Genomic DNA, 25339 nt, shown 5'->3' with positions numbered 1-25339 from the left:
ATTATTATTATTATGACTTGACAAGGCGTAGTTGCCGTTTTATGAAGGATAAAAAAATCACGCGAATCTTAAGAAAGTATATGATGTAACCGAACCAAACCTACAATACGCATTTTGTCATTATAACCGTGATAAACTTTGGGTAATGCTCAACGAAAATAAACTTCAGGTTAAGATACATTTTTGGTCGCCTTCCCTTGACAGACATTGCAGCAGTCCCATGCAACAATAGCAAAGGATGCAGACGTGTTGTTGGTTATATTTTGAAAGTATTTGAATGCAGAAACACGAAATTAGACTGGACTGAAACACCTGCGTGTATTGAAAGAAAAAGTTATAAATGGCAACTGTGGTCCTATGTCTCATATATCTCAAACCGAATATTTTCTGTGTACCCATCTTTGGAAGGATTTTCATACAAGCTCAATAGCACCAAATTTGCTGTCGCTTAGATAATTTTCGGATCTTTCCTAGATAGTGACCCCCAAGGGTTTTAACCGGTATGTATTCACCTTTACGGCGTTTTTAGTACAAGCTCGTTGGGGATTACCATAAAAACATAACCAAAAGACTGTGAATATCATAAAGATGATGACCCCCAAGAAATATTAGTCCTTGATAACGACCCTCAAACTTTCTTGGGGGTCACTATCTATGAAAGATCCTCATTTTTTCTTTATCACAAACAATCAAGCCACTTAATCTTAAAAATACTTTAAGCGAAAGCTGTCATTACATGTACACCCTTTCGTTTCTTTGACAACTGCTAACATTATTATTATAAAAACCAAATGTATTTGTATTTCTTAAACTTCTCTATTCGTAGAAACGTAGCCCATTGCTCTCAAAACACTATAAACAAGAAACAAATTTTATATAAAAATCACTACTACATTGTAGTTTCATTCCTGACATCATGGTGAGTTAGCAAGTAGTACTTTTTCCGGGTAGCATCACCGTCAAAACGAAAGTTAAAAAAAAAAAATAATTTCTGATTATCGAATATGCACAACTAAAGTATGACAAACATAATGACATTTTCAACATGGCCTATTCATGAAAAGATTTAGAAAGATTTCATTTTGAAACTACAACTTTTGTCATAATATTTTGAGTTGTTAAACCTATTCAAACCCAGGATTAATCCTGTTCAAATCTATGTTCTATACAACGTGGGTGATTACTTACAGCAGGTTTCTTAACTGGGCCCACTCTGCTGACGGCGCGCTTTGGGACCAGCAACAAGCCAAAACCATCATGAGGTAGATAATTTTTGTAAAAGGTGCTAGTGAATTTTTACTCTAAACCGTAATCACATTCCGGAATTGCATGATATATTTCTAAGTTTTATTGTGTGCTTTAAACGTTCGCTTCGACATCAAGTGAGTAATTCAAGAGATACTGGACCCTCCACCCTTTATATCCTACAATTACGCTCATCCCCGTAGAGTGAGCTTAGCCTACAATCTCATACGATTCATAAACAAAATGATCATCAGCAGAATACGGCCCCATTTATGTCTATCTTGCACGCTTTCTTATACTTCCTAAACATTATTAAGACCCTGCGTTCCAGCCAACATATACTGTAGTATGAATTTACATTAATTATCAGATGTATACACAAGCCGAAACCTACAAATAATGTGCTATATTTAAATGTCCGTCCACATCTGCATCAGTGGACTACAGGAACATAAGTGACAAATAAAAAGGGTCACGCCAAATTAACCAAACGGAGGACGATGGAAAGACCTCCAGAAATTAACATGGAAGACGACTTGAAAGAACATCAGCAGATTGTCTGAATGTTCAGCGACCGACGGAGGGGCCACTCTATAGGCTGATGATATCTCTGAGAGCTTTGCGATTCATTATAGTCAGGTAAACCAGACGACACGTCTGACTGCTGTCCACTGGAAGACGCTTCGTCATCAGATCTGTGTGGAACAGTGGTGCTGATGGAGAGTGCATCATCGTTCTCCGCTACTTCCTCGATTTCTCTTCTGGATTCTGTGCAATGTGCATTTGTTCTTGACAAGTCAGTGGCAGCCAAGTTGCGTTCATTTCTGCGATCTCCTTCGCCCTGGAAGAGATGAAGCCGTATCTAAAGGGTTGTATTTTTTTTATTGTTATTGTTGGGCCTCTTCTGTCTATGGACAGAATTAGCTAACTAAATAAAGATCTGTGGCACACCATTGTAATATTTTTATTGTTTGTATCGTGCAGGAATTTTGCTTTATACGTATACTACATACATATATCAAAGTAACAATTAAACAGGGGTAAAAGCCAAACGTCATCTGGCAATAAGCTCAGGGGAAAGTTAGCTTATAATTTATAAACGTCCGGAAATACAAGAGGCCCTTTGTGTGCGTGATCACTTGGCGTTGGAGGCAATGTCAGAAACTCAGAACAGTTACTGAGCCAAGGCCTGCCTGATTTCTTTAACCAAAAATGATAATGCCACAAATAGGTCGGACATTATTCCAACTAAATAAAATCTAGATGAAAATGGCGTAACATGACTTACCTCTTGAGCCATTTGCAGTGCATCTTGGTATGTGGGTAAATTATCCATAACTTCGTCATAGGCTGGTGGAGCATCCCCATTATATGTCTGTTTAAAAAAAATTGTTAGGATTCGGTACTTAAATAACCAAGGGGCATGTTTTCAAAACCTCTGCCCATAATTTAGTATACAGCAAGTATAGTAAATAATGTTACTTAAAAGTGCAAATTTGGATAAAAATCCAGTTGTATCTAACCTTTTATCTACATGCTATAAGTTATAAGGGCATTTAAGCGTATGTATGAATGGTATGCATTTCATCTGTTTTCCTAATGCAATTTGTAAGTAATCAAGCTATTTCAGGGACTGATGACCTTTGCATGTGCGAAGCCGGTTTCGTGATTAATCTCAACCAATCCTTCAGCTCGTACATCATTTTTGCCTTATTCTCAGTCACATAGCTTGAAAATTAATTCAGCTTCAAAGAGATATATTGTTGTGGGACCTAACACTTGATAAACATAAGCAAAGGTTGAGTTCTTGTCTCTTGTTCAATATGTTATATGTCTTGTCTACTAATTTCTAACCAGCAACAGGGCACATGGAATCAATATAACTTTATATCATGCAACAAAATTCCACTTAGAAGTTAGAAATATAAATCTTTATATCCATCAGACTGCTTGCGATATGTAATTTCTGTTATTTTATTTTATATCCTTTAGCAGGAGTTGGCTCCAGTGAAAAGTAAAAAAGGCAACAGTTATTACCCATTCATCCTTCAACCGCTGAATCATGGATGAACATTTGCCTTTTCAGATGCATACACTGCAGGTTCATCAGCAGAACGTCAAACCCAAACATACTCACTGCGCCAGTTACTTCGATTTTGCATGCAATCTCGACTCTGTCAAATTATGCACATTTTTTCACCACATTATCGTACTCCAGTCTCCCAAAATGACCAAACCACGTCAAAATACCCTGATGCTTATTTTCACCCATGCTAACCTTTCATCCACTCCGTATCTCCACATTTCTCTTCCTTGCAGCTCTCGCTTCATTTATATTTAACATTTTCCTTCATTTGGTGTTGATTCTGTAGTCAGAGGCAATTGCACGGACTTCAAATTTCAAAACTATAACTTCCAAATAAATGGAAATTCCAGATGAATAGCTTCATAAATGACAACGAAGACTCTGGGATATGGAGTTCCTTAAAACACCTCTGTCAAGTTGAAGTGACTATGTGCATCTAATTACTGACCTCTGAGTTACTGCCAGAAGAACGTCTGTTTTGCCAGCATCTGTCCCTGGTTTCGTTTCATGAGTAAGAAAATGGAAATGTGTTAGAAACAAGATTTTGCAGTCTAACTTTACAAGTGCAACACACAGTAATTAAGTAAATAGTTTTAAACACAAGAATTATAATTTTCTTATTGTTCAATCATATTTTTGCATATTTTGGAACCTATTTTTCTAATTTCAGATAACAAAATCATCTTTATTATAATCTATAAATGCAGCTGTTCAGATATTACTACGTAATATACAGTTAATATAACTACGAAACTAAAATGTGTTATAACCAGTCATACTCATCTCATTATGATTACAGCTCGCGTATTACTTGACTCCAAAATTGTAAGTACTGTACAGTATAACGAATACCTTAATTTTCAAAGTACAGTAAAATAAAAAAGGAAAAATTAATTCAAGACGACAGTGAAAGCGAACTCACTGAAATAATTGTTGACCTAAACAGTAAACGCGAAGTGTTTGTTTGGTAGCCGAAAGTCGGAGGTTACAGCCGAGGTGAGGAGCGTGGGACCCACATCCTCGTACCAAGGAACGAGAAAAAGGAATATAGAAGAGAGAGAGAGAGAGAGAGAGAGAGAGAGAGAGAGAGAGAGAGAGAGCCACGGTACTTGAATGGTTCCTTACCGCACTTAAGCATGGTCTTTCCCTTTAATTTCCTTGTGTAATCTTTAGCAGTTATAGGAAAATATCATTTTAAAATAAATAAACAAAGCTAGAGAACTGATGAATAGTTGAAAATACTGAAACTGTGAAATGAATGTGACATTTTATTGTTAAGGTAGTACCCTTGGAGTTACAATTATAAAACAAACTTTCTAGCGCATAGGCCTTTGGCCGTAAGTATATTTTTATTTGTATCTATATTCATTTCTTAACTACTAAAGCCTGATTTGATATTTTCCGTTTGAGACATTGTTTCTATATCTCCATTAATTAGGTTTTCGGAAGAGTGGCTTAATTTCCTGCCATGGGTACGTTTTGTAGGAAACAGTCCATGAAAAGGTTGGGCTAACACTTTACTACATTCAAGGCTAAAGTATGAATAGCTTGGCCCTATTTTCACCAAAGGCAACCCAATCCAACTGGGACACTACAGAAGAAATACTCAAGGAATGGCTGATTAAAATTGTAGCTTGTTACTGATATACTAGCAGAACTTCCGTGGTGCTAGTTAACAATTCTTTCATAAATATTACAACTGGATTTTATCTCCTATTTACATATTAACAAAAATAAATTTTGGGCAGCAACTAACTAATGGTTCGATTATACTTTTCCAAGATTTCTCTACCGTGAAAATCTTCCATTACTCTAAAGGACTTACTTTAGTTCCTGACTTAAATAGATTTACTAAAAAGAGAGCAATATTTCCTCAGTCAGTAATCACATAACGAAGCGTTAAACACCCCACGGGAGCACCACCAACACACACCCATGAAAGTCTGCAGGAGGACTTTCATCTTTAGCCTCTCTTCTCTCAGTCCAGTAATAAGGTTTTTATAAGATTTGAAGGAGATTACTCACTTCTTATCAACGTTCTTCAGATCTGTAATTCTATATTCAAGGTATTTTTCTATAAATGGTTCTACTATCATGCAAACCATGCACGTGGGTTCTGTTAACATGGTAATGTACCTTACTTCTCTGCACAGCGGGTTTTATAAATTCTAAAATTACATGATGAATTACAAAAACGAATAGTCCCTCCTCCAAATTCTCCTTCATGAAACCAGCTTCTCTCTTTCTTTCCATCATTCTTATTTGTGAGACCCAGCTACTGAGTACTGAGTGAAGTTCCCAAAAGTTCTAGCATTCACTATAATGATGGTTTGGGGTCAACTCCAAAAAATGACAAATATTGCAAGACCCGAGGTAACTTTAAGTCAGTATGACAGAAACAGATTAATTGTTTCCCCTACTGTTTCACAAATATAAAATTAAATATAAACCCTAATCCTTACACTAGAGAATGTTAATCAAAATTGAAAGATACTTACAGTCCAGCTGCAGTGCAGAGAGAACTGACAATGAACGAACTGACAATCACAATTGTTACAATGATGCAGATTTGAAGCGAAGTCTCGTATAGTACGTACGGGATCTCGCTGATAAAAGATACAAATTTGTATAAATAGTGAGCCAGAAGTAATAAAATAAATAAATCCATTACCAGAGTTCTTTTTTTTTAAATCAATTTCACACTTCTGAGTTTGACCACTTTGCGAGAAAAATGTTTCAGTATGCTGCACGAGGAAATCTCTATTTATTCCATAAAATGTACAATCGGCTGCTGATTGTTATGGAAATACTGTGGAGGTTTTGGGATTTTCTTAAAGTATTAGATCTTTTTCCACTTCATACTCCACCATATCAAATCTTATTGGTAAAAAAAAGTACTGAATATAAAGAAAAAAGTATAAACTAAACACGATTTTCTTTCGCTGTTACTGGTTTTCATGAATAAAGTGAATCACGAAAGATGAAATGGCGGCACAGCGGTTTGAAATGGTTTGATTTTTTAGGGAGAACGAGAGATGATGATAGTATTGTGGAAATGATATAGAAATCAGACGTTTCGGCAAAACAGAAGAAAGAAACGAAGGAGGACTTGACTCGAACGCCTCATACATGTCGAAGCGAAGGGTCATTATAAGTCTATATGAGGTTGTAATTTAAATAAGGGGGAATGATATGAAGTTTATGGGGCTTCATCGTACTGGCAAGTAGCAACTGTGTCTACAAATATCTGGATTCAGGGAAAACTGTAGAAGTAACATTTTTTTTCTTATCCCCAGCCAATCTCTGACAAAAGGCTATTTTTCTAATAAAAATTCACAAATGCAACCACCGTATAAGTGCGTATACTGTGTGAGATTATAAATGTTTACATAAAACTCTTGATATATGTTAAATTCTTAGTACTGGTGTATAGGAAAGCAAGAATTATAAATACAAGCAGAGGATTTAGGGGAGGGCAAAGAATAGTACACGAGTAAGCGAGAGGAAGCAAGATAAATTTTCAGCCTGTCCATAACGATGAATTTTCAATTTTGTCCAAAGTGCACCGCCAAAAGACAGAAAAAATATTCTATTTTGCAGACAAAACGAGGTTATCGGAGATCTCCATCGAACAGGAAAACAGCCTCCTTTGGAATCGGGAGTTTTGCGGTGACTTCTGACATAGTTAAAAGAAACGGGTAAAAGCAAAGACAGATGAAAATAGTTGTTTCTCTTCCCTTGACTAGGGGTCCTGAAGAAAGGGAATGATCAAACCAAATATTAACAGGAGAGAGGCATTTATCAAAGGTGGGTACACGTTTCTCAATAAATGTGGTCAAGTCCACACAGACATAGGTACCTTGCGCTCCAGTTTGGAGTACCAAAACAGCATAAGTCAAAATGCAAGGAGAAAGGTGTATGCATCTACCTAGTAAGAGCTTTCATAAAGCTCTACACGGTGTTAGATATGAGACGAGTCAAATAAAGATGTTACAGAAATTAAAAATGTGATGAATTGTGGGTATAATTGAGTCTTGAGAAAGTAGAGGACATCTCAGACCTACTGGACTCATAATTATGATGATGAATTTGTGCTGGTCTTTGAATAATGTGTTCTGTAAAGTTCGTAACAACACAGTTGCAAGTAGAATGAAGCCATTCAGAGTGCTGCAGGTTTAAGTCTCCCAAAAAAGTAACTCATAGTTTTAGGAGGAAAGCGTAAAACTCGTGGGAAGAATGAGTAAGAGAACAATTCGAGCCGAAGGGCATCAGGATTATTCCAGATCAGAGAGTCTAGCTGTAGATGTGTTGGTGTTATTTTGGTTCAAGTTTACAGAAAAGTGAAATCTCGTGAGAAAGAGGAAGATGACGCAAGGAGCGCACGATTAATGCAATAACATGTAAATGCCTCAGCATTCAAGAGAGGGAGGACTGCCGAAGTTGAAGGCCAAGGGGACAGTAGGTGTAAAAGGCATTCATAAAGCTGCTGCGTTTCCTTACACAGCAAGCTTCTCTGGTTTAATAGAAAAGTGATGGTGACTGATGTTTCGATTTCCTCAGAAACCACACCTTTTGGAAATAGTTATGGTGATAGATGATTATATAGCAGAAGCAGATCATTAGAAATAGCATACTTTTAATAAATGAACTGATGGTAAGAAAGACCTTGTTAATACTCACCAGTAGTAGAATTCATAAAAGCTGCCACTTTTGACGCATTGACAGTAATCCTCTCTGCACTCGGCCATCTCGTGGGCACACGTTCCATTAGAGCACTGTGAACCTATTCGCGCTTTTGAAGACATTAATGAATTAATACTGCGCACATAATAATAATCATTATAAAGCATTCTCAGTTATACTGATGATTAGATCTCAGTAAGTCTTTCTCCTCTAGATCGAGAACAAGATATGCTGTATATCAGGTCCACAATAATATTCAGTGGTGGATTACTGTTGATTTAGAAAAAACGTTACAAGAGCTTGTTTATAAAATCAACAATAATTCACCACTGAACATTATTGTGGACCTGATATACAATTAGATCTCACTTCAAGCAGTGGTTCTGATACATTTAAGTGTGAAACCTGTATTTACGAATTTAACTCTTGTCATAAATGATCATTTAACGATGTTTACGCGAAAAGACAAAATTAATAAAATTAATTCAGAGCAAACAATTCTAAAAATCAAAAAATTATGAAACTCTAAATGATCAGCACTCACCACAAGGCCCACAATAGTAGAAGGGCATATCCTTGCCGTACTGCATGCTGTAGGATACACAGTAATCTGGACCACAGGAACAATGACCAGAAGAATTCCAGGAGGAATTGTCTGTAACTGGAATATCAGGTCTATTAGGCTTTATTAGTAGAGTCTTTTTACACGCGCACACACACATATGTATGCATAATACATACACATACACTTTATATGTATAAGTATACAGTATATATATATATATATATATATATATATATATATATATATATATATATATATATATATATATATATGTGTGTGTGTGTGTGTGTATGTGTGTGTGCGTGTGTGTAGTAAACATAATAATTCTTACTTTATTCATTATTATGTATACAAGTGTATAAATACTTAATAATGAATAAAGTAAGAATTATTATGCTTACTACACACACGCACACACTGTATATACTGTATATACTTATATATAAAAAGTGTATGTGTAAATATAATAATTATAATAATCTTTTCTTTATTCATCATGAAGTACATGATGTACGAGTATACTGGACTACAGAATAGTGAGGACTATGATAGCTGTAGTTAATTATTTTTTGTAAGACTGTAATGAGAATTGTTTATGTTATTAATATATTTAACTATTATTATAAGTAATAATTTTATATTACAGGAGTTGCAGTCAGTCGAATCATTTATATTACAAAAAGAACACAATTATGGATGGTACAATGAATGTATATTAAAATATGCAGTCCTTGTGCATTTATGTTGTCCACCTACTCCACTTTTACTTTTTGCATATCATTCCCCTATGTAATTACTGTAAAAAAACTTGCAAGCTCCAAAAGATGACTGTAGTAGTCAGGGTTTGTGTACAGTAATTCAAATAAGCTGCTACCTAGCCCCAAGCCCAGGTCTACAGATAGTTGCTTGTGCGTTTTTGTGCTTCATAACAACAAGGTCCCTGTCTAATAGATGTAACTAACGAACTTCTAGAAATTTCTCTGTTTTTCATGACCATTTTGCACCATATCATAACCTCTTGAAGAGTAAGAGAGAGTCTACAGAGTTGTCACTCACATTTACAGAAGGGTTCCTTTGGTACTGTACTTCCTAGCCCAAGGGCGGTGTCTATTCCCGGTAGGGCGGCTTTGCAGTCCTCGTGGGTCGTGCATGGTATTGATTCGATGTTAATGGACATCACTGAAATGCAAAAGAACTGCAATTAGATATACAGCAGGAAATCCAGTACTTAAGTATACATATGTATATATATATACAGGTATATACATATATACAGTATATGTATATATATATATATATGTATATATATGTGTGTAAACATACATGCATATTTATTAAAACCATCGTGTTGCTTTGTCAATGTGGGTAGACGTTTTCTCCAAATCTCTGTGAAGGGGCAAAAAAAGAGATAGTAAAGATAAATGTTGCACATTCTGCAAAACAAGATGTGTTGCCAAATACAAACTGTTCACGTGAAATGGCATTTGTAAATGTTATTTTCACATCTGGAACATAATCATTCATGCAAGTGTCTTCCAGGCTCAAAGAAGTTTTTCTGAGTTTTTTGCTTTTCAGTTTGATGCGTGTATCTCTCAGCCTTTGATGCCTTTGCTAATACAGTGCTGTTTTGATAAGACATTTAGAACCAGGAGCCAGTGTGTATTACAATACATTCCAGAGACCATTTTATCCAAACAGTACATTGTAATACATCCAAGAGTCTTACCAACCTTGGTCTAGATTGAAACTGACACAATTACAAGCCATTCAGATTCATAAAAGGTGATTCAAGTTGTGTTTATCATGGGTAAGTCATAAGTCAACCCTAAAGGCATTACAGTATAGTAATTACGTATTTGAAGAAGCATTAAGTACCAGCCATTTCTAGGCTTCTTAATTTTAAACATAAGTACAGTTCATGTATTCTGAACAGAATATTTAATGACAATTGCAATCACCAATCAGCTTTTTGCTGCAAATCGCATTAAACTAATCTTGGCCGGAGCTTCAAACAGAAGATTCGATTCTTGGGTTTTCTAATATAATCAGCAGTCGCATAAGAAAAACCCACGACTGTTATCAGTGATAGGGTTATGCATTAAAAAAAAATGTTCAGCGTGTTCTTTGGAAGAGGGACAACTGGCTGGTATTCCCTGCCAGCATCTACGAATAACAGGTAATTTCAGTTAGTTGTCCCTGTCCAGAAGGTTACTTAAACATTATTCCAGTTGATGAAATCTACTTACGCTGCTCTTCTTCCCCTTGGTAAGTGGCATCGTATAGCCGCGCAAATAGTCTACCATTTTGTATATGCTGTGAAAGGGCTCCCGTAGTTGCTGCAATCTCTCGTAAATGGGAGAGCAAGAGAAAACCAGCAATCCACAGCAATGCAAAGCCACCGACACTTCTCATGGCCCGTCAGCGTCAAATTTCAAAACTGGATCAACGTTGCTGAAATTCAAGCAGGTCTCGGAGCCTTATCAGGGCATGATAAATGATTTGCTTATCTTATCAGCAAACAGGTGATTAGTACCATGAAGCTTCGTGTAGAAATTATGACTCAACGTTTGTGTGGATATAAATGAATGTGCAAGAACACATGCAAATCGTCAACGAAAGGAGATATGACATATACCACAACGAATATAAAAAATTGCTGTTACGCCATTTCACGTAGTAAATAGAATCCACAAATATCGACAGACAAACAGTAGATTTATAGTCATGTTCAAGGAAACCTTTCGTCAGTCGATGCCCCTTGGGCATGATAACTGGAATAACAGACCCTAGAGCACCAAGGTCCTTTTATGAATAGACCTTGTGATAAACAAATATCAAAATAAGTGCCCTACTTTTACTCCACGGAAATCAGTAATCCTTAGATTGTACGGTTCACTGAATTTTTCTATCTGTTGCCAAAATTTGTAATGTCATTCCTTCTTTTCTTCGTGACTCTTGTAATATTCAGTAATTAACAATAAATCATGCACAGGTTTCACATTAAAGAAACAACATATTAGTTCCTGCCAGTTTCATTGCAGCTTTTTTTTTTGTGCAGGCATTATTATTAGCTTACAAAACAGCTGTTTCCTTAAACCTCACAAAATAAAGTTGTATTGTCTCATGAAATTTCAAATTTATGAAAGAGTTTAAAAAAATATACGAGAGTAGCAAGACTGAGAAACGTCTTTTTAGACTGATAAAGAACGTGTACTTGTGCACTTCCCACACGAGCAACTGGCAAAGAACTAGAGTGTAAAATTTCCTCAAACTACTGCAGCTGTAATATCAGAATAGGTTCGGCGCACATTTTCCAGCTAATTAAGCACTTTCTGGTGGTAACAAAACTCGAGATACTGACTGGGAACGATCTGTTGGATGGGCAGGTTGATGGTTTAGATTAAGTTGGCTTTATGCCAGCAACGACCCTTGTCCAAAATGTGGTGAAATAGTAAGTGGAATCTGAGGGCTGCTGTGTATCTCTAGACTGCCTAACCCACCGAGACGAAAAAGATTCCCACTAACATCTACCACAAGTGCTACGCCTTATTTAATGAACGAAATTCGATGCCAACCTTCTATTGCAGTATTTACCTCAGTGACCCACTACAGATGACGTCACCACATTTAGGAAATCTAGATTATTTTGCGAAATAAGCAAAACCATGAGTCTGGCAAATTCCTATATCAACGCTGATGACCAGTCCCTTCTCTGCATCGTTCACCGGAAAACAGATGCCTGAAGTGAACTTCTTTGGATAATGACCTACAGAAAAGCCTATTACTCTCCTTACCATGAATTTGCTGCCTATTTCTAACCTTCTCTTATGCCCTTCAACGAACTTCCACCGAAAACTTTTTTCGTTATGGAAAATTTCACACGCTGGAACACAAGTTGAGCTGTGTTTACCGCAGTTTTTGAGTCTGCCTGCCTTCTCCTCCAGCTGTCTTCGATAACTGGATTTTTCTTTCACCTCTTGCTCTAGTTCACTCGGTATCCACTGAAGAGAACAGTAACTTACGATGACATATCAATTAATTTTGTACTTGTCATATGCTACTTACCACATATTGTCAGCAGGTCTTACTATACGCCCTCCAAAGCTACTATCCGGCCAGTTTACACAGCAAGGACTCTCAAGTCTCAAGGGCTTTGTTACAACAAATCATTATTCAGAAGTTCGGAGATGGAAATACCCAAAGTTCTTCATTTAGCACACTACCAATGCAAGGGTGACTTATGTCCCATTTTCAGTGCAAGAAATCCAAAGACTGTGCTCTAATTTGACAACGTTGTTACCAGCAAGGTAAAGAAAGAGAGGAATCAGCAACTACCGAGCGAGTAAGTTACCGATGTTCTCGGAAACATGGTTTGGGAGAACGAGTCTCCTATTTTGATTTTTCTGAATGTGTCTCCTATTTTGATTTTTCTCAAAGATAATTAACCGAGTAACATTCTTTGGCTACCAATAAAGTAACTAGGCTTGGTAAATACGTCGATCTATAAGGGATTTAGCAATCTCCATCGTACTTCAAACAACTGCGGTAATTTTTTTTACTTGGTTGCTTTCATACTTGTTACTGTTGTTGGCTTTAGCTGGGATTGTGCCTGCGTGAACTGTCGCTCATACGAGAGAACTCACACTTCTGTCAACTTCTGTCATGCGCAATCACTTGTTTACAGAATAATTGGTAGCATATTCATTTCATAACAGTATGAATACTGTACATCTACAATGTATCTACTAAAGGATTTTCTGAGGGTATGTATACTGGTAATGCACTCTTAATCTCTTACTTGCATATACTTCACACATCATAACGTTTCATCCGAATGATACGCGGACGATAATTTTCAAATCTATTCGTCAGGAAAAACGCCCAAGGTTTTTAACAAGTAAAAAAATTCCCAATCTCCAAATTACCCCTTATTTTTCAAATGGTTTTCTGTGTTACCCCAAATAATTAAAAAAATTAGGTGAGCAGACTCTGGGGTGCGATGAACAACCTTTAGAAGCAATTGAGTATTGAGAATTATGTGCAGAAAGTCGCATGAAAGCGAAATCACAACAGTCAACCAACTGAGAATGGGCATCAGCGGAAGCTGGGAGTTGAGAGAAGGGGTATGGGCTTGTGATCCTCATCTCGACAAACTTGATGAGATTCGGAAGACTCTATCTTCCTGAAGGTATCCCACCCAAGGGCAAAAAGGAGCATCTTTAAGAAATGTATTGTTTATCCTGTACGTACACCTTGCGCACGCTACTATTTGAGCAGTGCACTTCAGTTTCGAATAAGTTTCATAATTATCGTCACGATGAATGAAACGCAAGTGAACAATATCAAAAATGTCCACGGAAGTAATAAAGGCATCATACATCAGTTTTATTCGTTATCTGTACACGTGACCTTGATGAATTTAATTCAAGTTTCCATTGTTTTCATTTAACGTTGATGGCGGTAAGACAAAATATAAAGGTCCTTAATGAGCTAAAGTTTATAAGTGAAGAGGAAAGAGAGAGTAACCACAGTGAAAATAAATATGGTGATGTTTATCGTGGCAAGAATAAAATGAAAAGCTTCTTTGATGAAAGGAGGTTATAGATATCGACAAAAGCACCTTGGCCTCTTCTGCATATGAAAAGCCTTACAGTATTTACTTTGGAAATCTGAAATGAAGTGGAAGAAAGCATTCAATATATAAGCAATTTTCCACCTGCGTGTAATATATATACAGTATAATATATATATATATATATATATATATATATATATATATATATATATATATATTTGTGTGTGTGCATGCATGTACCAGTAATCTACTGTCGCCTATATTCCCCAAGGGCGTCTCGTATAGGCTGTTCAATGGGTTGCTCCTCAGAAACTGCTGGGTTGATTGACAGGCCGTCCGACGGCGAACGGACTCTTGATTGATCGTTGTCGTCTTCGAGTGACGCTACTCTATTTGTATGGGTGCTGGGTCCGCACGAAGACCGATTTCCCGAGGGTCTCACGCTGTGGACGGCGCTTTCCTCATAGGAAGGCGGTGGTCCTTCGTCGTCTTCGAAGGCTGGGTTGTCGTTGCCTTGCAGGGTGCTCTAAGGGAGGAATAGAAGGATGAATCTCTATCTGTCTATCTATCTGGTTCTAACTTACTTTGCGAATTAACTCTCTCTCTCTCTCTCTCTCTCTCTCTCTCTCTCTCTCTCTCTCTATATATATATATATATATATATATATATATATATATATATATATATATATATTTATATATACACACACACACACACACATATATATATATATATATATATATATATATATATATATATATATATATATATATATAATATAATATATGTATATATATAAAACAATCATCAGAACCATTTTACATCATAATAAGTTTTGACAAATGAGAAGAATTTCACACGCAAAAGAAGCTTATCCTCATTGTCTGTCTTGTCTCCGTCAAATTATCTATATTACAGTATCAAAAGTAGAAGCAGCTGTCATATTCACTAGGGAACTGATCTCGCTTTCAAATATCCATGACCTCAACTGTCTTCAGCAAGCAGCTTTGTCAAAGATGTACTCACATTTTCCATTTCCAAAGCGTCCTGGTAAGATGGAACCTTTTCCACCACGTCATCGTACGTGGGAGGCGTGTCCTCTGGCGGGCTCTGAAAAAAAAATACTCTTCATTACTAATATCATAATGATAATGATAATTATCATGGTCAGTGTGTATGAATGCATGTTAGATCATTTAGTTAGCTGTCTTTCGATTTTAGATTTACCTCATTTTGGAGTTATTTTCTGATTAAATCAAATAGAATTAGTTGATTTTGGATTTCATTTTCTGTTCATTTCACAGAGAATTAGTTGATATTGAATTTATCATTTTATAAATCATCGAGAATTAGTTGATATTGGAGTCTGCTATACAAATCATGCAGAATTAGTTGATCTTGGAGTTTATTTTCTTGACAAATCGTGGAGAATTAGCTGATCTTGAAATTTATTTTCTTTGCAAATCATGCAGAATTAGCTGATCTTGAAACTTATTTTCTTTACGAATCATGCAGAATTAGCTGATCTTGGAGTTTATTTTCTTGGCAAATCAAGCAGAATTAGCTGATCTTGGAGTTTATTTTCTTTACAAATCACGTAAAATTAGTTGATTTTGGCGCTTATATTCTTTTGAAATCATACAGAAATAGTTACAATTAAGATACAACAAGTTAAGTATACCTTAGTTTAACCAGACCACTGAGCTGATTAACAGCTCTCCTAGGGCTGGCCTGAAGGATTAGACTACGTCAAGATATTAAGATACTCGGATTACTATCTTACCTCCCGCACGACGCTGCTCCTTCGCCACGAGTTGAATCTTCTGAAGTATCTTCTCCTGGAGCTGTGAAAAGAGTCAGACAAAATACTCATTTTATTTGATACATTTGTAATAATAAGGTTTAATTATTAATTCTTTACAGCCTATATGTAAATGAAAACAGGCAGACGAGTAGACAGAACGTAAATATGTAAGAAAGTGTGAATGCATATATTATTAGGGTACAAATTTTATCAATATGCTTATGTATAAAACTATAAATACAACGAATATTTATGTGTGTGTGCATGTGCGTATATACAGTATACATATTCATATATACATATATATATATATATATATATATATATATATATATATATATATATACATATACTGTATATATATACAACTATACTGTTTTATATATATATATATATATATATATATATATATACACACATATTATATATATATATATATATATATATATATATATATATATATATATATATATATATATATATATACATATACATTATATATATAATATATATATATATATATATATATATATATATATATATATATATATATATATATATATATATATATATATATATATATATATATATATATACATACGCACATTTAGTATGTTCTTATGGGACAGTTTCCAGAAACCTTCATACTTCTACCATAGTGCTTCCGTAACTGGTCTTCTGGGGCTTCTGCACATGATACCAAGTGTGTCCTGGCTTGTTTAAGGTCACTTTTACAAAGTGCCTCTTCAGCAGGTCTTCATGACCTTCTGCATTCTTACAAAGTGACTCTTCAACCAGTCTTTAGGAGGGCTCTGACATTTTACAAACTGCCTACAGGCTAGTCTTCATCAGCTTTCACACCCATGACAGTCTCTTAAGGTGGACTTCAAGGGCTTTCGCAATTTTCATAAAATATCTCATTCAAACTTAGCTGAAGGAAGCACTTTCTAAAATGTGCAGAATCTGAGGATCAGCAGAATATATTCAACGGTATATCACCGTGGCAACCATTACCCCCAAATTCTGAGACACTTTGTGCCGTTTCTCTCAAGCTAACAACCTCTTCATTCTCATTCATACCTTAGCAACAACCTCTTTATTTATAATCATTCCATACCTTGAAAGCCTGTGGTAGCTGTACGCCAAGACACCACACAGAGAGACAATGATGAGTGTGCTGATAAACATCTGGACAATGACCTTCGCCCCGAAGTAAGGAATGTAGCTGCAAGTATTTTCAGAAAATGTTATCAGTTGCAATACCTTGATGATTACTTATTTTTTTAATTATTATTCTTCTTATTATTGGTCAAAGGAGACTATAAACCCGCAGTGCTCTTCATTACACCTCAAAACAATTAAATGAATTAACATTTGGGTTGGCATTGTTTTATGGTAGGCATAATGAGATATAAAAGATTATTCTTAGTGATATCTCGTGTTAGATATATTTTGTATGAAGTACCTGCTTACAAGAAGTAACTGATATAACTTGAAAGTCGGTCAGTTATGACCTACATTTATGGGAGAGTAGCAACAGAAATAGCTCTTATAAGTGTTGGAACTGAAAGATTAATCATACTGTGGATACCATTTTACATTTTTTAGAGCTTCAGTGTCTCTAAAATAACTCTAAAGATTATTACAGTGTTGATGCATCAACAGAGTGACATCACGGGCAAGACAGCTGCAGTAAACTATACTGAAAGCACAATTAACGAGTGATGAGGGATTATTTACCAGAACGCCAAGTTGTAGAAGATCCCCTGCTCGATGCACTCACAGAAACCACTGCGACACTCAGCCAAAGGATGAACGCATGGGCGAACAGCACAACTTGCCCCAACGTATCCTTGAATGAAAAGTTGCATTTGCAGAAAGAAAATAGAGTTCGTTATTCTTCAACTGAAGATACTGACCGACAAATTGTGACAGACAGATGCTAGTTTTACTTCTTTTCTTGTAACCAAACTTATCAAGTGATGTAGCCTGATTGACTGACTTATGGCTACTAAAACTGGCGTTGCAACATCTAGATTACTGACGCCGTAATAAAATTAAGTAGGGAACTAAAAAAAAGAAATTTAAAAAGTTTTATATGAGAAATATCTATTTATCAATCTATCTATCTATATATAATATATATTATATATATATATTATATATATATATATATATATATATATATATATATATATATATATATATATATATATATATATATAATCATATCTGCTCACTGAAGTCAAAACATACTACCTCGGGCAAGATTGTCTGTTTGATCTATAAACTGCGTTTGAATTTGTTACACTCTTTTTACAGCTTAACTAGCAAAGAATTATGCTACAGTGAACCGACAGAAAAGGGCTGCTGGCATTTAGGTGATAACGTAAATACTACGATGTTCACTGAATTAGGTATAAACAAAGAATGGTGTCCCCCATGCTCGTCATACCAAAGCCTTAGGAAAAGTCTTAAGAAAAGACTAGGACATATTTGTTATTATCAGGAGAAAGAAGACAGCTAAAGAAAAACAAGAAAAAAGTCTCGGATATTCCTTACCACAAGGGCCACAATAGTAGAATCGCTTTCCGGTCTTTTTGTCTGTACTGTAAGAGAAACACCTTTCGACACCACAGGCGCATCGTCCCTCGTGTTCATCGGACGAGTTTTTCCTTGTTTCGTCTGTTAGGAGAAATGAACCAGTCAGTATAAGAATGATTATGCACCAGGCTAATGCTCGTGTTTATTTTATCATTTTTTTAAAATTTCTGGATGCATCTTCAGGCACATCTCGATGAACTCATTAGAGAGGTCTTTGGTATGCCACAACATTCAATTTTGGCTACGCTTTATAATCAGGATGAGTTCGAAGCACTGCAGTTTTACAAGATTCATGACTAAAGATTACAATCTTGGGTATTAATGTAATAATGATCATCCGTATGCCTATGCAAAATGTGCTTTTGGTTAACTGTAATTTTTAAAACATGACAGAAGGTCATCAACCGCTGCCTTTTCCATCCAGGAAAACTAGTGACTGCAATGTTCATGTTTAGGAACATAAATGTTACACTAATATTTTCTATCTAAGTTTCTGTTACACTAATATTTTCTATTTTCTATCTAATCTAAGTTTCAAAATTAGTTTTCAATTCTATTCGTTTAGGTTTTATCTTTATTGAAAGTATGTTCTCTGTGAAAGTATGTTCTCTGATCCAGTGGTTGCGTCTGAAATAAGGCTCAATTATTCTCTCTGGCTCACAGAAAATCGTCAGCTTTGGTCTGTTCTCCATATCAGTTCTTGACGGAGCCATTATCGCCTTGCACTCATTTTAAGAAAACAATTTAGATAATGTCAACGCATCTAGCACAAGCTCACTGTTTCCTACCAGTTTTAAAAACAATTATTAATCATGATTATTAGCAAGAGTCTTTTCCTTTTTTATTTTATTTTATTCTCGTACATAAAATTCCCTTGGTAAACATTACACATATTCAGTACTTTTCTTTTAAAATGAAAATACTTACTTTGACAAACAGGTCCATATGGAACGTCGTCAATTCCATAATGAAAAGCCATTTCCAGATTCGGGAAACATTTGTTGCAGTCACTGTCTACCTCACAAGTTTGGTTAACTGTGCAGTTGTATGGGTCGGGTAGGGCAGCTGTGAAAACCAAAAATACCAATTAGAATTACTGCTTCTACTGCTAATACTACTACTATCATATTCCAATGGTGATGCCAGGCTGCATCAAAGCTACAATATATGGCTGAGTGTGCCGAAGTTTAATGAGAATATTTATCCAGATTTTTACCGAAATCCTTATCCAGATTAAGCCCAGATTGCTTCTAATTTTAGCTTTTGGTCTCGGGATTGAAATCCACTTTCCTTGAGAATCTCACTGGATTCTTTCTGGGCACTAGTCAATCCAATCCCCTAAATACATATGAGAAAAAAAAGTTATATAAAACAAGAACTGACTAACTTCTACAGCAAACTTTTGTTTCTTATTAAAAAACAAAATGGACCGAAATCTGTAAAACCTTCATGCAAAACTCTGATATAGCCTCCTTAATGACGCCTTACTTTTAGCCTACTGATCCAAAGGTCTCCCCAAATATCTTGATAAGTAGCTATTTTATTTCTTATAAGTGCAACAAGAACTTGCAAAAAAAAAAAAAACGCACCATCGATATATACATGTATAAACCGAAGACTATCTTTTGTCTGTAAACAGATATATATATATATATATATATATATATATATATATATATATATATATATATATATATATAGATATATATATATATATATATATATATATATATATATATATATACAAGTATATATATATTTTTTTTGATCATGTAGAAAGTATGGGGAATGTGCATCAAGCATCCTGTTACGTATGATTATGAGCGAATGTTTACTATATAAGTTTTTGTTGTGATCTACAACCGGATCTTATTTCAGAATATCTAATCAGTGACGAGTGTGACGTGACCTCATACAACGACTTTGTGAACCAGCTCTCTATGTTATTCTCGTTTATCCGTGAATAGGCATTGTTTCATACAGCACAAAATTTTAGAAAAGAGGGAATGGCATACGACTCCAAAAAAAGAAAAAAATCATAAATCCTATCAACGAAGGTTACAGATAACAGGTAACGGCAATTTATAACCAGAAGGAAATTCAAGTTCCGAAATTTTTCATATCAAAATGTTGTGGTTTTTTTTTTTCGATGAAAATGTCATTAGAAATTAGATGAATCCTCTTAATATATATGCAAAATGTTTTCCAGCGCTCTTAACAGCAAACGTAATAATTTTTCCTTGTTATATTTTGCTTAATAATCTGTACTGTCATATAGTTAAGTGCCATTTGAAGTGATTGAAATACATGTAACTAACCAAACACGGGTTATATAGCTATAATGGGCTTCAGCCATTTAATACTTCAAGAACAATACAGAATTATTTACGCACTGATGTATGTTACCAAAATGCTTCGCTTCTCACCATAGTGGATATATTCCGTCTACATGTCTGTCTCTGAAATTCATTATGATTTGGCGATTGCTGTGATAAACTGATACTATTATCAACCCCATTTGACACGCACGACGTAGGTTTTAAATCTCAGTGTTTACCGACTCTTATGTAAACGCAATATTTGTGAGTCATAGGAATTAAATAAAACTCTGCCATGTTCTGAGTAAAAATTTTTAAAAATTATCATATATATAGTCCCGGGCGCTGATGGTTGATTCGAGTTTTCAGCTTGAACAGTTTCTAGCGTCACGAATCCTTTATATTGGCTTTCATGAAAAGACAACAGGTTATAAAGACTGCTCCTTTGTCGGTAGATTCAGGCTAAGTAAAGTCTAAGGTATTAGCAGACTCTTAGCAAATTTCAAATTATCCAAACGAAACTGAATTGCATATGTATATGTGTATATATATATATATATATACACACACTATAGGAATGCAAAGGAATATGAAAGTCAGGCCAAGCGCTGGGAAATATGAGGTCATTCAGCGCTAACAGAAAGATTAAGAGTCGAATGGTTTTAGAGGTGTAACAGAAGGAAAACTTCGCAGTCGCACTATGAAGCAATTGTTAGGAGAGGGTGGGAAGACTAAGGAAAGAGAATATGAACGTAGGCACAGCAAAACGAATAAAAGATGTTGCAGGCAGGGATGGTGCAAAGAACCATGAGCAATGCCTACAGTGCACAGCGTGAGGTGTACTGCACTATTATATATATATATATATATCTATATATATATATATATATATATATATATATATATATATATATATATATATAGATAGATAGATAGATATATTATATACATACACATAGAGCACTGAAAACCATCCATGAAAAGAGTGAAGCAAGCTGTAAGTTTAGGAGGAAACAAAACTAAGGAATTTATGCAACGCACCTGACGTCATAGACAAAATCATGGTCTACATTCTTTTAAGATAAAGCATTTTTACACCTATTTAAAGTATCAGCCTTGGCCGACACAGAACTTGGTCACGGTATTTAACTGTTATGGGTTTAGTTAGCTATTTAGTTATTTCACTCTTCAAATTAGCAACCTGCATTTACTGTCTATCATAGTGACGTCTAACTTCTCGTTTATTTATGAATAATAGTTTTTTTTTAATTTCCCATGTCTATCCAGGCACTACAACTGAAGGGATTTTCATCCCGGAAACCTCCGCAATCGATGTCAATTTGGAATATATATAGAATTTAGGCCAAAGGTCAAGTGCTGGGACCTATGAGGTCATTTAGCGCTGAAATGGATATTGAGTAAAGGAGGCTTTGAAGGTGCAACAGGAGGAAAACCTCACAGCTGCACTGTGAAACAATTGTTAGGAGAGGGTGGAAAGTAAGTTGGAACAAAGGCAATATCACGGAGGTACAGTAAAGGGAATGAAAGAGGTTGCAGCTAGGGGCCAAAGGGACGCTGTAAAAACCTTAAGCAATGCCTACAGCGCACTGCGTGAGGTGCACTGATGGCACTATCCTCGTACGGGGTATGTCAAGTTAAAGCGCTTACCGTAAGACTTTCCCAGAGGAACTGAGCCCAGGGCGAAATAGTATCTCTTCTCCACTTCCACAGTTCTGTCACTCCCATCGTGAATGTCTTCGTCTTCGCTAACTTTACAGTTTTCTGACTTCGTTCGTTCACTCTTACACGACTGGAATAACAATACGATCACAAAACCCAAACACAGATATCGGAAGTTCTTTGGATGCATGACTAGATTCACTGAGCAACTTGGAGGCGCCTGATGGGTGTCATGGCGTTTTGTGGACTTGGACTAAAACGCATTTTATCGATGTAATCTTCCTTATCGCTGACAAGGATGGCGTTCACTTTGTACATCAGAGGTGATAAGATATGTGAGCACTTATTTCATCGTTGTATTTCCTCTGAAAGAGCCGTTACTAACATCATTATTATTATTATTATTATTATTATTATTATTATTATTACCTTGTGGGGTCAAGTGTCACGCATTATTCAGTCTGTAGAGTAAGCGAATGGCTGACCGCCAAGAATCAGTGGATGTTGTTGGCATACGACCCCTGTGGCCAGCCGTGTGAGGGGAATGGGAGTAGGGGTTGCAGCCTCATGCTCTGATAAGGAAAACTGAAATCCCTCCCAGCCACATTCTCGATAGCCGGAATTCTCCACATTTTCGTTAAGAAAGAAAAATACCCCTCGAGTTATCAGACTTTTCGTCACTCGTCCCAATAAGTAAATATAAAATTTAGGCCAAAGGCCAAGTGGTGGGATGTAATGGGTCAATCAGCGCTGAGATAAAAACAAGATAGCTTCGGCGCAATCGAGTTTTCTGTACAGCGTATAATGCTGTATGAAATTCTCAGCCACGACCCATGAAACTTTCGGCCACGGCCCGGTGGTGGCACGTGTTGTTGGCACCTACAGTGGTGCCAGACGCATGATCATGCTAACTTTGACCTTAAATAAAATAAAAGCTACTGAGGCTAGAGGTTTGTAATTTGGTATATTTGAAGATTGGAGGGTGGGTGATCAACATACCAATTTGCAGCCCTCTTGCCTCAGTGGTTTTTAAGATCTGCCGGCGGACAGAAAAAGCGCCGACAGACAGACAAACAGTCGTCACAATTGTTTTCTTTTACAGAAAACTAATGAGAGTAAAAAGGTGTTAAAGGTGTAACAGGAGGAAAACCTCGCAATTGCACTACGAAACAATTGTTAGGAGAGGGTGGAAAGTAAGATGGAAGAAAGAGAATATGAACAGAGGTGCAGTAAAAGGAATAAAGAGGGGTTGCTAGGGGCCGAAGGGACGCTGCAAAGAACCTTAAGTAATGCCTACAGTGCACCGCGTGAGGCGGTGTAAGAGTTTTCTATCTGGAGTCATTGTGTAGCCCATTCTTTTGTCATATTGTACACTAAGTTCATTTTAATTATTAACACCACAATAAATGACAGCACTACCTCCCTACGGGAACTTGTCCCAATAAACTTGACAAAGAAATTGTACACCAATTTCATTTTCATTATCAACATCAACAATAAATGTAATTATATCTAGCCAATTATTTATGCCCATTGAAGAACCATTTAAGTCCCAACAAATCTTGCCTTGTATATTTACCGCCATGTATATTTTTCCCCTAGAGTAAGAGTTTTCGATCTGGAGTCATTGTGTAGCCCATTCTTTTGTCATATTGTACACTAAGTTCATTTTAATTATTAACACCACAATAAATGCATTTATATCTAACTAATTATATATGCCCACTGTAGATCCATTTTATTCCTAACAAATCACCCTTATGTAATCACCCTATGTATGGGAAAATGTACATGGAGGTAAATATAATTTACAAGGGAAGATTTTTTGGAACTTAAATGGTTCTACAATGGGCACATATAATTAGCTAGATATAAATAAATTTATTGTGATGTTGATAATTAAAATGAAATCAGTGTACAGTATGACAAAATAAGGTGGTAAACAACAATGACTCCAGCTCGAAAATCTTACTCCAGGGTAAAAAATGGCTAAAGATAGCTAAAACGACTATTGTCGCCATCATTCTTGCTATTGCTGTTGATGTTGCTACATTATACAAACGATAGATCAAGCCATATCCGATCTCTCATGAAAAAACTTTTCCGGCAAAAAGTACTTTTTCCTATTTCATGTTACATCAATAAGGATATACTCGAGTTTAAATCTATTAATAGATGATATCAACACTTGCTATCAGTGACTTGAAGTGTTATATGAAAAATATGTCATGAAATGTCGCCTATCTCCAGACGTCTTTAATGAAGTAGAACATTATACGACTAAACACAACATATGCATATATATATATATATATATATATATATATATATATATATATATATATATATATATATATATATATATATATATATATATATATATATATCATATCTCAGACGTCTTTAATGAAGTAGAACATTATACGACTAAACAGAACATATGTATATATATATATATATATATATATATATATATATATATATATATATATATATATATATATATATATATATATATATATATATATATATATACATATATATATATATATATATATTTATAGCTGTCTGACCGAGCGTAATAAGGTAAAGTCATAAAACCGGATGAGAGATAAAGCTTTTAGTAATACACACACACATATATATATATATATATATATATATATATATATATATATATATATATATATATATATTTGTCTTGTACACATGTTCTGTAATGCTCTGTATATGTCATTTTATGTCTTTCAACAAACACAATTCTGTACACGGACGCAG

The 25339-nt window shown here is 35.4% G+C and overlaps 2 protein-coding genes across 3 annotated transcripts; both read right to left on the bottom strand.

Annotated features, from left to right (window-relative positions):
- Positions 1 to 73: 73 nt before the first annotated feature.
- Positions 74 to 13804, bottom strand: LOC136833366 (uncharacterized). 2 transcript variants are annotated; one of them, XM_067095417.1, is made up of 8 exons: positions 12490 to 13804; positions 9636 to 9758; positions 8559 to 8675; positions 8012 to 8123; positions 5830 to 5937; positions 3780 to 3825; positions 2534 to 2620; positions 74 to 2086 (listed from the first exon to the last, which is right to left on the bottom strand). In XM_067095417.1, exons 2-8 carry the CDS (start codon positions 9754 to 9756, stop codon positions 1793 to 1795), a joined length of 885 nt encoding a protein of 294 aa, XP_066951518.1. In that variant the 5' UTR covers positions 9757 to 9758; positions 12490 to 13804; the 3' UTR covers positions 74 to 1792. The 2 variants fall into 2 exon arrangements, with proteins under 2 accessions (XP_066951518.1, XP_066951517.1); XM_067095416.1 differs by lacking the exon at positions 12490 to 13804 and adding an exon at positions 10826 to 11038.
- A 139-nt stretch (positions 13805 to 13943) lies between these two features.
- On the bottom strand, positions 13944 to 22820 carry LOC136833365 (uncharacterized). Its single transcript, XM_067095415.1, has 8 exons — positions 22550 to 22820; positions 19491 to 19628; positions 18522 to 18644; positions 17700 to 17811; positions 17077 to 17184; positions 15939 to 15999; positions 15182 to 15265; positions 13944 to 14680 (listed from the first exon to the last, which is right to left on the bottom strand). Exons 1-8 carry the CDS (start codon positions 22749 to 22751, stop codon positions 14402 to 14404), a joined length of 1107 nt encoding a protein of 368 aa, XP_066951516.1. The 5' UTR covers positions 22752 to 22820; the 3' UTR covers positions 13944 to 14401.
- Positions 22821 to 25339: the final 2519 nt, after the last annotated feature.

Source organism: Macrobrachium rosenbergii, chromosome 51 (assembly GCF_040412425.1).
Source record: "Macrobrachium rosenbergii isolate ZJJX-2024 chromosome 51, ASM4041242v1, whole genome shotgun sequence".
NCBI classification, from domain to species: domain Eukaryota; kingdom Metazoa; phylum Arthropoda; class Malacostraca; order Decapoda; family Palaemonidae; genus Macrobrachium; species Macrobrachium rosenbergii.
Note: the sequence above shows the minus strand (reverse complement) of the source record. Positions and strands in the feature narration are given on the sequence as shown.